At 42.4% G+C, this 18951-nt stretch overlaps 1 protein-coding gene and 1 pseudogene across 10 annotated transcripts in view; both read right to left on the bottom strand.

Moving 5' to 3' along the window:
• The window catches only part of ENPP4 (ectonucleotide pyrophosphatase/phosphodiesterase 4), a 138805-nt gene that overhangs the window by 57539 nt on the left and 62315 nt on the right, over positions 1 to 18951 (bottom strand). Inside the window, exon 5 of one of the 10 annotated variants that reach the window (XM_054685873.2) lies at positions 16924 to 17836. The exons of the other annotated variants lie outside the window; for them this stretch is intronic. Coding sequence (XP_054541848.1) covers positions 17800 to 17836 — 37 coding nt within the window. The 3' untranslated portion in view covers positions 16924 to 17799. Of the gene's footprint in view, positions 1 to 16923; positions 17837 to 18951 lie in introns of those variants that run through there. 10 annotated transcript variants of the gene reach the window in all.
• Positions 3336 to 4597, bottom strand: LOC129144255 (actin, clone 302-like; annotated as a pseudogene).

Genomic DNA, 18951 nt, shown 5'->3' with positions numbered 1-18951 from the left:
AGGGCAATGTCTGGAGATGTATTTTGTTGTCTGTCACAACTGGGAATTTGCACTACTGGGATCCAGTACGTAGAGGCCAGGGATACTGCTAAATATCTTACAATGCACAGCACAACAAGGATTATCCAGCCCCAAATATTAGTAGTGTTGAGATTAGTAAAACCTTGTTTAGAGGCTTTTCTCAAATGTCTTAGTGTCCTTGATTCCTTGCTTATATTTTAGGGAAACACTGAAAAGTGTGATTGGATTGATTGTGTGATTATGAGTGGAGCTTGTTGACTGAATTTCACGGTGGGTTGATCTGGATATGCAGTTTCACTGTGGGACTTCTAACTCTATGTTTATAGCTTTTCTCTGTGGCTAATCAGTTTATTCAGAGAAGAGGCATTCAATCTCCTGCCTGGAGAGTTTAAGTCTAGTGGCCAATATTCTAGGAGCTTACAGAAAAGGGAGCCACCCAGTACATAGAGTGTCTTCAGTACAGTCTCATACCCACCTCAGCTGTAGCTGGCATCCCTGGTACCCAATTCTTCCTAGTTTGGTCTCTCCAGGGAATCTGGCCTCTAGTCATCTTCTCAGGTGGAAAGGGGATGGGAGAGTGATCTAGGATTCTAGTTGTCTTTTATTCTCTATGTCAAACAATCTATTTTTAGTCCTACCCTCACCCCACTTTCAGAGTTACCTGGCACCTAAAATTACTGAGCTTCTTTCCTTTGCATCATCCCCCTGGGTTGCCTCCTGAGGAGGCTGATGCAAAGAAACCTGCTTAGATTTCAGCTGTCTCTAATCTGTGAAGTAAGCAACAAACTTTCTTCAGCGTTCTAGCTTCCAAAATGTTGTTGCAATTCTTCCTGTCCTTGTGGGCTTATAACATTCTTCCTTTTTCTAACAAGGTTTTGAAGAGAGTAAAAATAAACTATGAGTTTAATTGACCATGTGCAGCCAGAAATCTGAATGACTTTCTTTCATAGTCATTTTCTTCACTAGAAATATCATTGATTATCCCCTAGACTGCCTGAGGACTCAGAGTCCTCTTGAAAGAAACATTCTACTTCATACTCATTCATACCCTCTCATCTCAATGTATGAAAATTGAATTCATACAATTCCTGAAAAAAGACTTGCAGTTCTTCTCTCAATGGGATGTGTCACAATAAGAAATGTGTCAGAGATGAGACAAGCAAATGTAGATGTTATATCTCTATCAGTTTCCCATAAATGGTAACAGTGCTGGGAGAAAGTTTTCTAACAGCCTATACTTTTCTCAAGGCCTTACAGGTGACATCCTTTAGAACAGTAATCTACCCTGGCCTACAGAAGTATATTATCTATTTTGTTGTTTTGTTACAACTCATAATCCCTAGATAGCTCTCATTCGGGCCTTTGGCTAGACCACGGCTATCTACTGGTAGTGCCAAGGCAACATGTTGAAAAGATAACATCAAGGAAAAGAAACCAGAGAAAAGTTAGCATCTAGCTCTGTTCACTTAAGGAATATCAACTAATATTTCTATTAACTATTTTGTTCCCCGTGTTGTCCTTTACATGAATTTTTCCTCAGTTAAACCTCAAGACCATCTCATAAAGTTGATTCTTATTAGTATTTCTTCATTTTTAAGATGAGGAAGCCTAGATGAGCAAAAGTTAAATAAATAGCTTAAAGCTTCAAAGTCAGGTAATCTGAGTCCAGAGCCTACAGTTTTCAACACTGCACTGCACCCCACATTTGGACAAGAAGAAAGGGTAGAGTGGCCATAGCTACAGCCAGCCTGTACATTGTCATCGTGCCTCAGGGTTTATAAAATTCTGTCACCCATGTTGTAGTATTTGAACTCATTTAACACCACAGGAAGCTAGCTAATGTCAAGAGTGAAGTACCCTACACCAGAGAGCTTGGCAGAAATAAAACAAAGAGTGAAATCTCCGGGAGGCTGAAAGGAGTGCTTAAGCATTGCTGTTCACTCCTGTCCTTGTATGAGCCTTAGCCCTGCTGTGTCTGTTACCAGCACAGTGATTTCCACCATAGCACACAGTCTCAGTCTCGGTTTGTGTGGAACATTGTTTCTGTTCCTGGAACAGTGGGCAGATCTTGCCAGGAGTGGCGTGCTCAGGTAAGTTGAGTTGGGATCCTTGCTGGCTCTCCTTGCCATGCTTTGTTTCTGAAATTGTACAGTGGATGGTAGCATTGGGATCCTTGATTCATAGATCCACAGGCAGAAAGAAACATGAGAAATACTAGAGCTCAGTGTCCTATGCTCAGACAGGGCTGTATCAGACCTATTCAGGCCCAGAGATAGCTAACCTACCAGTCATAAATACTGGAGGAAAATCTTAACAAAATAACTGAGGTGTAAAAATGCAGATGTGTAAAATGTGGGTCACTTTTTTTTTTGGAGACACGGTCTCACTCTGTTGCCCAGGCTGGAGTGCAGAGGCTCACTGCAGCCTCAACCTCCTGAGCTCAGGTGATCCTCCCACCTCAGCCTCCCAAGTAGCTGGGACCACAGGTGCATGCCACTGTGCCTGGCTAATTTTTGTATTTTTTGTACAGAGGGTTTCACCATATTGCCCAGGCTGGTCTTGAACTCCTGGGCTCAAGCGATGTGCCTACCTCAGCCTCCCATAGTGCTAGGATCAAGATTAAGGAGTGACTGGGCAAGTCCAAGCAGCTAGCCAGCCTTGGGTTCTGCAGGTATGGCTGTGATTTTATGCCATTGGTTCTGGTGGTCGTCTTCTACAGGTTAAATATCAATAGGGACAATTCTGGGTCCTATGGTTGTCTAAGGACAGCAGCAAAGATTCAAGGAATCTCTGGTGGTTGTCAGCCCAATTCAGGAAGATCAGGTCGGGGGGATTCTAAGAACATGGAAACCCCCCATCCCCTTCTCTGCTTCTGGGGACAGGTTGCCTGTCATTACCCACTGGGCCTTTCCTTCTCTGCCCTTTTTTCCTCTCTCTTTCCTGTACCCTTGAAGATAAAAATTGGAGCCTGCTTTTTAAGATAAAAGTTGGAGGACTTTTCCAACCCTGACAGACTGGTAGGACAGAAACAACTGGTTCAGGAGCCCTTGCCAGCCTCTAGAGAAATCCCAGAACACACAGCCCTGGCACATTAATACCCTGCACAGATCAGAGACTGCTGGCCACGCAGACTCACAAAGCCACAGACTTGTCTTCCACAAGCACATTCTTACCTCAGCCATGAAGTGACCAAGCCACGTGTACTAAGGGGTGAAATCAAAGATATGTACAGGGTACTAAACAAATACCAAGGGCAACAGTTATCTGGAATACAAAGTCAAAATCAGCAACAAGTTCTATGCTCCAGTGCTGATATCAGATACAAGCTTCAAGGACAGTTTCTTTTCAAAGGCTTATTCCAGTATCGTGAGGCTAGCATGAGGTATATGCATTTGCCAGGGGCAAATTTATACTTCTGAATTAACCCATGCAGCAAATGCTATGCATCTGCTCGCAGTCCATTTGCGGTGGATGATGGAGGGGCCCGACTCGTTGTACTCCTGCTTGCTAATCCACATCTGCTGGAAGGTGGACAGTGAGGCCAGGATGGAGCCACCGATCCACACAAAGTACTTGCACTCTGGGGGCACGATATCTTGATCTTCATGGTGCTGGATGCCAGGGCAGTGATCTCCTTCTGCATCCTATTGGGGATGCCAGGGTACATGGTGGTGACACCAGACAGCACTGTGTTGGCGTACAGGTCTTTGGGGATGTCCATATCACACTTCATGATGGAGTTGAAGGTACTTTCATGGATGCCACAGGATTCCATGCCCAGGAAGGAAGGCTGGAACAGTGCCTCGGACACCGGAACCGCTCATTGCTAATAATGATGGCCTGGCTGTCAGGCAGCTCGTAGCTCTTCTCCAGGGAGGGGGAGGATGCAGCAGTGGCCATCTCCTACTCGAAGTCCAGAGCGACATAGCATAGCTTCTCTTTGATGTTGCGCACGATTTTCCACTTGGCCATGGTGTTGAAGCTATAGCTGCACTAGGTAGGGATCTTCATGAGGTAGTCAGTAAGGTCCTGGCCAGCCAGGTCCAGATGCAAGACGGTGTGAGGGAGGGTGTGGCCCTCGTAGATGGGCACTGTGTGGGTGACCCCATCTCCAGAGTCCATGACAATGCCAGTGGTGCAACCAGAGCTGTGGAGGGTCAGCACGGCCTGAATGGCCACGTACATGGCCTGGGTGTTGAAGGTCTTAAACATGATCTGAGTCATCTTCTCCCTATTGGCCCTGGGGTTTAGCAGGGCCTCGGTCAGCAGCACCACCTGCTCCTCCAGGGCCACGCACAGCTCGTTGTAGAAAACATGGTGCCAGATCTTCTCCATGTCGTCCCAGTTTGTGACGATGCCATGCTTGATGGGGTACTTCAGGGTCAGGATGCCGCATTTGCTCTGGGCCTGGTCGCCCAAGTAGGAGTCCTTCTGGCCCATGCCCACCATCACGCCCTGGTGCCGGGGGTGCCCGATGATGGAGGGGAACATGGCTCGGAGGGCATTGTCCCAGCAAAGCTGCTTTTCACATGCCGGAGCCATTGTCAATGAAGAGCGCGGGGATCTCTTCTTCCATTGCCACTGGCAGAGGAGCACGCAGCAGCGGGAGGACATGGTGCATGTGCTGGTGGCGATGACTGAGCATCTTTATAAATCTTATCATAAAACTGAAAAATATTTTATACAACACTACATAAAAACTTTCTACCTCTTATGGAAAAAAAAAATGCCTCGTTACCTGATCTATTCTCAGCAATTTCCTCAATCTCAGAGCATCAGAGAGAAGAGACCATCGTTCATTCATTCAACAAACATTTACTGAGGGTCTACTATGTGCCTGTGCCAGGCACTGTAACAGGCCTTGGAAAGATAAGACAGCTCAGTGAAAAACACAGCCCAAGTCCCTGCCCTTACTGAGCTTACATTTTATAGGCATTTAGTGGTTAGGAAATACTACAGACTGAATTATATCCACCTCCAACCCCAAATTCATATGTTGAAGCCATAACCCCCAATGGGACTATATGTGGAGACAGGGCCTTTTGGTAGGTAATTAATGCTAAATGGGGTCATAAGGGTGGGGCCTTAACCCAGTAGAACTGGTGTCCTTATAAGAAGAGGAAGAGGCTGGGTGCTGGTGGCTCACACCTGTAATCCCAGCACTTTGGGAGGCTGAGGTGGACAGATCGCAATGTCAGGAGATCAAGACCATCCTGGCTAACACGGTGAAACCTTGTCTCTACTAAAAATACAAAAAATTAACCAGACATGGTCGTGGGCACCTGTAGTCCCAGCTACTAGGGAGGCAGAGGCAGGAGAATGGTGTGAACCCAGGAGGCAGAGGTTGTAGTGAGCTGAGATCCCGCCACTGCACTCCAGCCTGGGTGACACAGCGAGACTCCTTCTCAAAAAAAAAAAAAAGAGGAAGAAGAAAAGAGATGCCAGAGACTGCTCTCTTTCCACATACACAGAGAGAAAAGGCCGTGTGAGGAAACAGCTAGGAAGCAGCCTCTGGAAAGCCAGGAAGACAGGCTTCACTGGAGCCTCGCCCTGAAGGCACCTTGATCTTGGACTTCTCACCACCAGAACTGCAAGAAAGTAAATTTTTGTCTTGCATAATACCTAGACTGTGGTGTTTTATTATGAAAGCCTGAGTAGATTAATGTAAAAAGTGTCAATGGCTACTGTAAAATAGAAGAGGAAAAAGGAAAGAAAGGAAATTGCTCACAGAACAGGAACACTGAATGATTGTAATCACTATTTTGAATTTTTTTAAAGTTATTTTACAAGATCCCTTATTCTTTATGGATTCCAGTAGAGGAAAATCTACAACTTCCCATGATACACCCCTTGATTCCCTGGCTTCCTCAGCACCATCTACAGCCTTTTGCTTCATGGTTATGTCTAATGTTTATCTGCCTCCCGAGGCTCATATACCACTCCCATAGGATGTGTTGGCCTCATTCAGACACCAGCTGTTGCTGCTCAGAGGCTGCTCTAAATATAACTGCATTCCTCTCAGAGTTTTCTCTTTTCTCCAGTGAATCAAATGCTTTGATTCTCAGTTCTGGTTTTAATTGACCAACCAGGTAATTTATTTCCAAATATAAGCAATCTCCCTTCTGTATTTCAGAATCATAAAAGATAGTCTGCTCTCCTTTGACTTTTGAATTAGGTAAGCATATACCCCAGCTAATGGCCACATGGGCCTATCCCCTGGTCCCTCAACTAAACTCTGGGTGTTTGTATGTGTTATCTATTGCCATTTAATAAATTACCATAGTATAATGGTTTCAACAACACACATTTATTGTCTCCACATCTGTGGGTCAGGAATCCAGCTGAGCTGGGCCCCCTACTTCAGGGTCTTTCACAAGGATACAATCATATTGGTGACCAGGGCTAGGGTCTCATCTGAAAGCTTGGCTGGGGAAGGATCCACTTCCAAGCTCACTCAGGTTGTTGGCAGAATTCTGTTCCTCAAAGGCTGCTGGACTGAGGGCCTCAGTTCTTTGCTAGCTGTCGGCCAACAGCCACCCTAAGATCCTTGCCGCATGAACCTCTTCTTGCTACATGGGGCTCTTGAACATGGCTATTTCCTTCACCAAAGCATGAAAGCCAAGAAGACAAATAGAGAAAATCTGCTAATGAGACAGAGGTTACATGCTTGTAACATAATTATGGAAATGATAGCTCATCACCTTTGTTGTTATCCTATTAATCAGAAGCAAGTCACAAGTCCAGACCACTCAAGGAAGAGTAGGTTCATATGCAAGGAGGCAGACATAATCAGGGATATCAGGAGGCAGGCATAATCGGGGCTGTCTCAGAAACTTCCTCCCACAGTATTGGTGAGCAGAAAAGAAGCCACTTGTATCCATTACTCATCCCTACATCTCTTCTGCTTACTTTCTTATTTCTTAAGAAAAGGAAGTTTTAGGAAGGTGATACTGGTTTGGCTGTGATCATCAATCTCCTAGACAACATAGGTCAATTCTATGAAATTTCTCCTGCACTCCAGACACCTCTTAACATGAGCCACTTCGATGACCAATAGGTACCCTCTACTAAACCCACCTGACATGGGATGTACATAATGTCTGCCAAAAACTACCCTTCCTTTCTCAGGGAATGAGCCATACTATCAGAATTTCTCAAGCCAGAAACCAAGTTACCCGACTCCTTCCTCTCCATCACTCTGCCTTTATGGAGTAAAATATTAAGCAAATATTTCAAAAAAAGTATAAATTATGTGGAAGGGAATCTATGAATAAAGGTAGCTATTTGGTCATTATGGAGATAGGGTAACACAACAAGGGAATTTCCATGTGATTTGGGTAAATTAATTGGCATCTCTAAGATATAGTTTTCTCAACTAAGAATGGAGGGATAATAATAGTAGGCATAAATCAAGGAATTGTTGTGAGGATCAGAGGAAATTACATCTGTGAAACGCTTGTATATCTTACATCCCACAAGCCCTCTATATATGTCAGCTACTATGTCAGCTGTTAGAGAACCACATTATGGCTGTCATCGTTTGCTCACTAACTCAATAGTGTCTTCTCTCTTACATTGTCCACTTCAGAGACTAAGAAGCTAATTACTCATTTTCCCAGCCTCTCTTGTAGCTGGGGCTTCCCAGGGGACAGAGTTCTCGAAAAGCTTTTGTTTTTCTGATGAGAACATCTTTCTTCCTTGAACAAAGATTCAGTGTCTGCTATGTCAGCAACCATCTGTGTCCATGAGGTAGCAAGCATTTAGTTGAACGTGAGTACACTAAGGATGGTGGAGTGGAATCCCTGAGGATTCTGTCAAACAGCAGAACCAATGCCAGCATTCAGTTACCTGAAGGCTCCTTGTTACCTAAGAACATGAAACCTCTCCACGTTTAAGCTACTGTTGATCAGGAATTCTGTTATTTGCAGCTGAAAGCACTCCTAACAGATATATCTGTCAGTAGCCTAGAAGTCAAATATCTGAAATTTTAAGTCCATAAATTTTGGCCAAGATCATAACCTCTGTCAACTCAAGGTTTGAAATCCTGTCTCTTTCCACACGGGATAACTTTTTATATAGTGTAAATTCAGAAAAATTATGTGGCCTCCCTAATGTTCTCTGTTCTTCTTGCTAATGTACTATGTTTACCTAAAAAGTGCATCCCTAACAGTGAAAGCAGCCCCAGATATTCCAGGCTCCAATATTATGTCAAAGAAGTAGTAAGAAGAAGAAAGGTAGCAATACTAAAAAGAGGCATAACTTCAGAAAGAGACAACAAACAAAAGAGGAAGGAGAGAAATATAGAGATATAACCATGTAGAACATCAGCCCTTGGTGTCCAAAGTTTTATTTGGTATTTTTATTTTTAGAGATGGGGTCTCATGCTGTTGCCCAAGCTGGAGTGGAGTGGCGTGATCATAGCTTACTGCAGTGTTAAACTCCTCGGCTCAAATGATTCTCCAACCTCCTAAGTAGCTGAAATTATAGCACAAGCCACTGCACTAACTAGTTTTTTTGCTTGTTTGTTTGTTTTTAATAGAGTTGGGGTCTTACCATGTTGCTCAGGCTGACTTCAAGCTCCTGATTTCAAACAGTCTTCTGTCTCGGTCTCCTAAAATGCTGGGATTATAGGTGTGAGCCACTGTGCCCAGGCTAAAGTTCTTACAGTATTGATCTTAGACGTTGCCCTCAAGCATACATTTATTATGTGACTTTCTCCCACATTCTGTCTCTTCCTAAGAATTCTCAAGCGGGATATTTCAGGATCATAAAAGACATATATATATATATATATATATATACACACATATATATATATACACACACATATATATATATATATATATATACACATAGAGACATCAGACAGGCAATATACAAAGTAGATAAGTGTCTATCCAATGTAAGTTAAGGGCCCAGTGAAAACTTACCTTCTGCAAAATATCTGGTCTATACTTCTGCCTGTAAGTGCCAATACCTGGCTGAAAATGTTATCTTGAGACTTACTAATGTGCAGATGATACAGCAATGGACTGACTCTAGAACTGCAATGGCCACTAGCCACCTGTAGCTATTAGACACTTGAAATGTAGCCAGTGCTGTATATTGAAGTTAAGGGCCCAGTATGTCGAATACATTAAATGAACAAGTCAGCAGAGCTTTAATAAACAATCAGATTAACAGCCCAGTAGGAGAATTACAATCCCATAAGTAGTAGATTTCAATCCTCACTGGTCCCAAGTTGTGGGTCAGCAAAAGCATTTGCCTGTGAATTTTGGGGGCAACAAAGAGCCATCACATCACTTGGTGGTCTCTGTGTGGGTTCCTTTCAAATTTATTCCTATTTAAGAGTAGCAAAAAGAGGCATTTTCCAGATGACAAGATTTTGTGTTTTAGAACACTCTGTAAGCCAAAGCCAAAACCTTCCACATTTTTTTTAAATAATAAAGAAAAAAAGGAGAGACATATACTTGAGTGTAGAACTACTACTCAAATTTGAAAGATGTTTAACTCAAACAAACGCTCTAAGTATAGGGATCTCCTAGCAGGGCTTCTCCCTCTCTTTGTAGCAGAAACTGAGCTCTTCCAGAGCCTTCAGGTCTTCAGCCAGCTTAGTTAGTATAAAAGGGAGGCAAATACTCACACAAGCACTAAACTCTGAATGCAAAACAAAAGAGTTCCCTTCTCCCCCAAATCAGCTGGTGAATAGCCAACAGGAAGATCCTCTAGATGACTATCTTTGTGTGAATTAGAAATTGGAATTTCAGGGAAGTCATCCATAGAGGAGCAGAAAGCTGAGAATACACCTCCTTTGCATGTGGACAGCATCCCAAAAGACGGAACCAAGAGTCAGAAGATAGAATGCTGTGGTGGTTAAAGGTTGCTAAGGAATCTCCACCTCCAGAAAAAAGTATTCCTTTGCTTGTGTGCTTCCTTGCGTTCTTACCCAAGTTGTGTAAGAACTTATCCCAGGGAAAGGTGGCCTGTTTCCTTGGCAGTGCCTCTATCTGTGTCCTCACAAAAGAACACTGACTCACTTGGTAGAAAAGACTATGTGATACCCTGATGCTGGTGAAACTGTTCACTGTAAGAGTGCAGTCAACTCTTAAATTCAGTAGGTTCCAATGCTTGACTTTGGGATTTGGCCAGAATGATATGTTCCAGTTCCATCTCCCTCCTACTGTCTGTGAATTGGTCACTTTATTTGCTATCACGGAAGACATAATTGGTTGCTTTTCCCAAAACTATTACACCATATTTTTTCCTTGCTTGCAGAATAGTTAGAGGCTAAAATTGCCAGATACTTATTTCCTAAGCATCCGTGAAGTCTATAGTGGATTTTTGGAAAAGGTTTTCTCTCTGTAAATGGAAACACTGGCAAAGAGATGCCCCATTTCATTCCATTTTAGTTTACAATGGCTGATATAACAAATTACCACCAACTTGGCGGCTTAAACCAACAGATGTTTATTTTCTCACAATTCTGAAGGACAGACATCCAAAGTCAGTATCACTGGGTCCAAATCGAGGTGTTAGCAGGGCCGCACTCCCTCTGGGGCCCATGCCTTGCCTCTTGCAGCTTCTTATGGCAGTAGGCATTGCTTAGTGTCTACATCACTCTAATTTATGTGTCTGTGGTAACATTGCCTTCTCTCTTCTGTGTCTCAAATCTTCCTCTGCCTCCTTTTTGTAAAGATACTTGTGATAAATAATTAGCTGGGCATGGTGGCGTGCACCTGTAGTCCCAGCTACTTGGGAGTCTGAGGCAAGGGAATTGCTTGAACCCAGGAAGCAGTGGTTGCAGTGAGCCAAGATCACACCACTGCACTCCAGCCTGGTGACAGAACAAGACTCCATTTCAAAAAACAAACACACCCAAAAAAAATACTTGTGATAGCATATAGGGACCACTCAGATAACCCAGGATAACCTCGCCATCTCAAGATCCTTAATCACTTCTGCAAACTCCCTTTTTGCCATATAAAATAACATTGCCAATTACCAGGGTGATAAGGTTTGGCTGTGTCCCCACCAAAATCTCATCTTGAATTCCCACATGTTGTGGGAGGGATCTGATGGGAGGTAGTTGAATCATGGGGGCAGGTATTTCCCATGCTATTGTTGTGATAGTAAGTCTCAGGAGATCTGATGGTTATTACAAAGGGGAGTTTCCCTGCACAAGCTTTCTTCTCTTGTCTGCCACCATGTGAGACATGCTTTCTACCTTCCACCGTGATTGTGAGGACTCCCCAGCCACATGAAACTGCAAGTCCATTAAACCTTCTTTTTTTTGTAAATCGCCCAGTCTCAGGTACATCTTTATCAGCAGCATGAAAATGGACTAGTACAGTAAATTGGTACCAGTAGAGTGGGATGTTGCTGAAGATACCTGAAAATGTGGAAGCGACTTTGGAACTGGGTAATAGGCAGATGTTGGAACAGTTTGGAGGGCTCAGAAGAAGATAGGAAAATGTAGGAAAGTCTGGAACTTCCTAGATACTTGTTGAATGGCTTTGACAAAAATGCTGATAGTGATATGAACAACGAAGTCCAGGCTGAGGTGGTCTGAGATGGAGATGAGGAACTAGGGAACTGTAGCAAAGGTGACTCTTGTTATGTTTTAGCAAAGAGGCAGGTGGCATTTTTCCCCTGCCCTAGAGATTTATGGAACTTGAACTGGAGAGAGATGATTTAAGGTATCTGGCAGAAGAAATTTCTAAGGAACAAAGCATTCAAGAGGTGACTTGGGTGCTGTTAAAGGCCCTCGGTTTTATAAGGAAAGAAGAGCATAAATGTTTGAAAAATTTGCAGCCTGACAATGCAATAGAAAAAAAAATCCCATTTTCTGAGGAGAAATTCAAGCCGGCTGCAGAAATTTGCATAAGAAACGAGGAGTCAAATGTTAATTTCCAAGACAGTGGGGAAAATGCCTCCAGCCATGTCAGAGATCTTCATGGCAGCCCCTCTGATCACAGGCCTAGAGGCCTAGAAAGAAAAAAGGGTTTCATGGGCTGGGCCCAGGGTCCCTGTGCTGTGTGCAGCCTAGGGACTTGGTGCCCTGTGTCCCAGCTGCTCCAGTCATGGCTAAAAGGGGCCAAGGTACAACTCAGGCTGTTGCTTCAGAGGGTGGAAGCCCCAAACCTTGGCAGCTTCCACGAAGTGTTGAGCCTGCTGGTACACAGCAGTCAAAAATTGAGGTTTGGGAACCTCCACCTAGATTTCAGAGGATGTACGGAAACACCTGGATGTCCAGAAGTTTGCTGCAGAGGTGGGGCTCTCATGGAGAACCTCTGTAGGGCAGTTTGGAAGGGAAATGTGGGGTCAGAATGCCCACACAGAGTCCCTATTGGGGCACCACCTAGTGGAGCTGTGAGAAGAGGGCCACCATCCCCCAGACCCCAGAATGGCAGATCCACAAACAGTTTGCACCATGTGCCTGGAAAAGCTGCAGACACTCAACACCATTCCATGAAAGCAGCCAAGAGGGAGACTGTACCCTGCAAAGCCACAGGGGCTGAGCTGCCCAAAACCATGGGAACCCACCTCTTGCAACAGCATAACCTGGATATGAGACATGGAGTCAAAGGAGATCATTTTGGAGCTTTAACATTTGACTACCCTGCTAAATTTCAGACTTGCATGGGGCCTGTAGCCCCTTTGTTTTGGCCAATTTATCCCATTTGGAATGGCTGTATTTACCAAATGCCTGTATCCCCATTATATCTAGGAAGTAACTAAGTCACTTTTGATTTTGCAGGCTCATAGGTGGAAGGAACTTGCCTTGTCTCTGATGAGACTTTGGTCTGTGGACTTTTGAGTTAATTCCGAAATGTCTTAAGACTTTGTGGAACTGTTGGGAAGGCATGATTGGTTTTGAAATGTGAGGACGTGAGATTTGGGAGGGGCCAGAGGTGGAATGATATGGTTTGGCTGTATCCCCACCCAAATCTCATCTTGAATTCCCACGTGTTGTAAGAGGGACCCAGTGGGAGGTAATTGAATCATGGGAGCAGGTCTTTCCTGTGCTGTTCTCATGATAGTGAGTAAGTCTCACAAGATCTGATGGTTATTATAAGGGGGAGTTTCCCTGTACAAGCTCCCTTCTCTTGTTTTCTACCATGTGAGATGTGCCTTTCACCTTCCACCATGTTTGTGAGGCCTCCCCAGCCACATGGAACTGTAAGTCCATTAAACCATTTTTTTTTTTTTTTTTTTGGTAAATTGCCCAGTCTTGGGTATGTCTTTATCAGTAGTGTGAAAACAGACTAATACACAGGGATTAGGATGTGGATATCTTTTGGGGGAACATTGTTCAGCCTATGGAGGTGGAGGAAATATAAGATGTCTGCAACTGTGGCAGCCAACTATCATAGGGGTATAAGCCTGAGGATGCCTGAACAGAAAGAAAAAAATGCAGCTTCATTCTCAATAATGTGGTTATGCTCCTGACATAGCCACACCTGGAACTATCCACCCTGGGTTCACTTTTAAGTGAGAGAAGAAATCCCATTGATTTAGTTACCTTGAGTTGAGAATAGTGCTACTTGCAGCTTAATACTTCCTAAGAAATACAACTACTGATTTTCTTAAAACCTGAGAAGATGACAAGGAAAGTGACAATCAGCTAAAGGTAAATGGGTCAGTCTTGCCACTGTTCTTATAAAACATTTCCTGTTCCACAAAATGTACCTTTTGATTATACTCCCTTTTGTAATGTTCTATAATCTAATTGTTTTTCTGTATATGTGTAATTTCTCTAACAAAACAGGGAGCTCGATGAGAACAGGGATGCTGAATCTTTGACTCTTACCTGCTGCACACTGCTGGGACAAGAAAAACATTCATTATATCACCAGCTACTTGATCAATTAATTGATTATACTTGTATTATCTGTGGATTTCAAATGCAAATAATAATGTAATTTCCTAGAATAATTAATAACTAAATTGTGTTTATATTTCATATACCAATGTTTTCATATACCAGTGTTTATACTGCACCAGTACTATGCCAGGCATATAGCATTTCTCATTCATTCTCTTTCTATCACACACACACACACACACACACACTTCTCATTTTTTATATCATTATTCCAAAATATTATCTCCAGCTTACAAAGGCAACAAGAACCAGAGCCCTCATACCCATATCCGTCTGATTCTAAATTCTATTAGCAAATTCTCATACATGCCACACTGCTTCTATGACATGATACAATATTTATCTTAGAAAGATTTGGGAAAAATTGATTTAGCAAAAGGAAGTAAAAATAAGTTTTAAAAATACCAGTTGAGTTGATCACCTGACCCCTTACTTAAAGACTAGATTGAAAAGACAGGTGGGGAAGACACTATGGGAAGAACAGAGGAAAACAGAAGACAAGAGAAGAAATAGGAAGGAGGTCTCAAACCCTTAGAGACAGACCTGGTCCTTTAAAATAAGAGCCATGGGAACTATACCCACCCACTTTAATGAAAATTACCAGTTTCCACCTACAATATTTGTAGCTGAACACCAACATTTCAGAACTCAATCACCAGCATTTCAGAAGTAAACCTGGATTTGCCACTTAAAGTCGCCATAGGGATGTCAGTTGCCTAAGAGCAAGCAGGACAGTCATAGGTTCTGTCAAACTTTCATCCAGTGCCTGGGAGGATTATCCCCAGTGATAAAGTTTAAAGGGATGGCAGCAGTCAAGAATAAAGCTGTGCATTGATTTCATCATAAGTCCAAAATACTGACTGCATATACAAATATGAATATAGTTACATATTTATAAATATTATATTTTATATGTAATTATATAATTGTTAACAGTATGTTTATATATCTCTTAACTGATTATTAACTGATCAAAAGCAATCTGCTGGATAATACATAAACTATCAATACTACTATGTTTTAAAACACATAACTACATTTTTATCTTGATTTTCCCTATCTTACCTGGAAATTTTCAATAATTTACAAACATCAATAAAATTCAACAACCTGGGCTGGGCGCAGTGGCTCATGCCTGTAATCCCAGCACTTTGGGAGGCCAAGGCAGGCGGATCACGAGTTCAGAAGATTGAGCCCATCCTGGCTAACATGGTGAAACCCCATCTCTACTAAAAAATACAAAAAATTAGCTGGGTGTGGCGGCGGCCGCCTGTAGTCCCCGCTACTCGGGAGGCTGAGGCAGGAGAACGGAGTGAACCTGGGAGGTGGAGCTTGCAGTGAGCTGAGATTGCGCCACTGCATTCCAGCCTGGGTGACAGAGCGAGACTCTGTCTCAAAAAGAAAAAAAAAAAAATTCAACAACCTAATTCCCATTGCAAATATTTTTCTTTCACATTTTTTCTCCACCTAATTTCTAAACACTAGTAGTAACAAACAGCACATCATTAATAACTCCAACATTCCAAAAACACTAGACAGGATGGAAATTAACTATAAAACAAATCTAATGAACTTATGGCTAGAGATTCTGACTTTTAGCAACTTCTCAGTGATGAAGGTAAGTAAACCCTTTCACTCATGAGTCAACATGCTTAAGTATTTGTTCCAGAAAACTATTGCCTAGGAAAATAAGTCTATAACCAATAACTAACTTGACTGTGTAAATTCCTGCAAGTACATCTGTCTGGACAAAGAGTTTGTTGAAATGGAGAAGCGGTTCTCTTACCGAGACAATAGACTGCTCACCTAGGAACCAGCTCGTTAACCAAACAGCAGTTTACTACCAAGACTTACTTCAAAACTCACGCTTTGTTGCACCTACCAATCCAAATTATATGATGACATAAAATTTGTCCAATTCTCAGTCAGTTCTTTGTGTTGAACAACCCATCGTTTTTTTTGTTGTTGTTTTGTTTTGTGTTGTTGGTTTTTTTTGAGACAGAGTCTTGCTCTGTTGCCCAGGCTGGAGTGCAGTGGCATGATCTCAGCTCACTGCAACCTCTGCCTCCTGGGTTCAAGCAATTCTCTGCCTCAGCCTCCTGAGTAGCTGGGATTACAGGTGCCTGCCACCACGCCCAGCTAATTTTTTTGTATTTTTAGTAGAGACGGGATTTCACCATCTTGGCCAGGCTGGTCTTGAACTCCTGACCTCGTGATCCACCCGCCTCAGCTTCCCAAAGTTCTGGGACTACAGGCATGAGCCACCGCGCCTGGCTGAAAGACCCATCTTAAACCACTTGATCCCAAACAACAAAACCCTTCCAATAACTTCTCCTGACCTCCCCTCTGACACACTCTGAAGTCTGTCAAAGTGGTATCTGCCTTTACTGCAGGGGATCCTGTAAACTTAGCTTTGCTTGACTAATAGTTTTTTGGGGAGTTCACCACGTCAACACCTCTACCTATCTGTGAGTTAAGTTTGTTTCCTTAAATATGATTCATTTAAGCTTCAAATTCTAGTCTGGGCTATGAGGAAGGCAATTATTGGTGAGAATTCACAAATGGCTGCTTGCTGTCATCCAACATTGTCCCTTTCAGCTTCCTGGAGGCCACTTCAGAAATTCCCACTTCTACTTGTCTTCGAAAAGTGGCTCTTCCCTTCTGTGGAGAAAGCAGTTACTAGGACATTACAAAACTGCCCCACCAGGTAGCTATTCCAAGAGTTTTGTTTATTTTGTACTGCTGGTGCCTGGCATAGTCTCTGTATTTCTGTTGTCTGAAAAATTCATTTAAGACCTCAATTCTGAAAGTAACAGGAGAGATGTACTGTTAACATTCTAAAGTAAGGTACTAAGTGCCTTCCTCATGGAACTTAGTTACAAAATTGCAAAACTAGGCATGTAACCTTTACTGCATCATCCACCACTAGCCTATAAAAAGAAGACTACAGATTTGAAAGTGGGCTTGGGGAGCCTAAAGAGTTGCTAGCCTAGTAAAGACATTTTTTGCATCTTCTTCCCTGTCCCATCTGATTTTATCATTTGTTTATTATATTGGGACCCATAACTGGAAAAACATTTTACATTGAGACTCAGTGCACAAATACATATATGTGTGTTTGGATGTGTGTGTGTGTGTGTATGTGTATAAACTGAAACAAAGTTTCATAAAATAATACCTATCCTTGCTATGTGTGATGCACTCTGATATTTTCTATAATGATCCATTGTATTCTATTTTATCATTTTTAAAACATAGTTTCCAACTACTAAATGAATTTAACAAACAATGAACCACAACCTCAAGTTGAAAAACACTCTCAGAGATATGCCTATAGAAATTGGGACATCTAATCAAATGGGAGTGAGCTTCTTAGTCTGGGCTGGGTGTCTTCAATCAGCTTTGGCTTCAGAATATCCATCCAGGGAAGTCATAGACCAAAGTGAGTCAGGCTAAGTTGATTCAATACTTGCTAACCAGTCACAACCCACAGAATGAAAACCACTAACAAAACCCCGGTGCGTTCCTAGACTTTGTTTGGATTGCTAATTCTCCAATAAGATTGGGAGAAATAAGAGCCAGTAAACCTCTGCCTGGCAGTTAATCCTTGTGACACAATTTTTCACAATGTTCTCTTTTCTTTCTCTAGGGATTGGTGTTTCTAAGTCCCAGGATGTGAAAATAAATAGGAGATTTGTTCAAGTCTCCTGGTAGCTGGAGAAGAAATGGCTCTCTCAACTCCCAGTTGAGGGCAATAACAATGAATGTTCTCTTGGGAAGAAAAAATTTTTACTTGGAGAGAAGTGACTCCATTCCAAGGCCTGGATACACACTGTGTGTGGCAGGCTTTGCCTGGGTCTGTACCTGTGTGTGAATGCAAACACCTTTCATCATTATCTCCCAGAAAAGAAAGATCTTTCTCCGTATCTTCTGAAAAAAAAAAAAACACACACACACAATATAGAGAAATTTTTAAGATTCCAAAAATCCTAATAATCATCAGAGTTGAGCAATATTGTAAATACATCCTTTAACTTCTATTGAGAAAAACAGCAGTATATGTGAAACTAGAAAAATAATTTTTATAATTCTAGCAATATATACAGCTGATTTTCCATCTCTTCAAAAACGAAGACTCTTAGCCAATTTCCTAGTCTGCTGTAGATCCTCCCACTAAAACAGAGTGCTGTACTTAGACATGAAAAGAAGTTGTAAAACCTCCCTTTTAAAAATTCAAATAGACCCCCAGTTCATGTTGAATGACGTAAGGCAGAAAGCAGGAAAGGGTAAGACAAATGGAGAGTATCACTGTTCCTAAGTTCAGCAAAACTGACCTTGCCCAAGCAAAAGGAATGGCTCCAGAATCAAGTTAATGGTGGCAAAAGAAGTTACCCAAAGAGTGCGGACTAAAAAAAAACCTGAAGGCACATGTGCACACAATTGGCTCATAAACCACCACCTGATCTAAGCCATGAAAGCAAGCAAGACTGGACTACCCCTTCCTGCGTCTCAATGACATCCTCTGCTCACAAGCTTAATGGTTCCCTTGTTCCCTCAAGGCCAACAATCACATTTCCTTCAGTCTTGGGACCTGTGGGTGCTGGGGACAGGAGAAAGCACAGTGTAACCCTCCTTGGATGAATGCCTCCAGAAGTGGTTGTTTCGTGCCCTCCCCAGCAATGCCTTTTTCTGGCTGGTAGTGACTGGGAAGGGGATTGATGACAAGCACAAAAATAGAACTGCCCAGAAAGGAACACGAAGCTCCATGATGGCTCTCATAAAGCTGCCTGAAAAACATTCTTTCCGGTAACCACTTCCACTCATGCCAGTGGAATTAAAGTCTCTGCTAAAATAGAAGGAAATATTTTTTTAAAATGTAACTAATATGTTTCTTTATTATTTAACCTTATGAAAACACAGTGAAAAAGTCAAGAAAAAGATAATGCAAATTTTCCCATTTTACAGATAAAGAAATGAACCCACCTAAGTGGAGATTTGCCTAATATTACTCATATAGTAAGTGGCACAGCCAAGACTCAAGTCAG

This window comes from Pan troglodytes, chromosome 5, assembly GCF_028858775.2.
Source record: "Pan troglodytes isolate AG18354 chromosome 5, NHGRI_mPanTro3-v2.0_pri, whole genome shotgun sequence".
NCBI classification, from domain to species: Eukaryota; Metazoa; Chordata; class Mammalia; order Primates; family Hominidae; genus Pan; species Pan troglodytes.
This window is presented reverse-complemented; position numbering and strand designations above follow the sequence as displayed.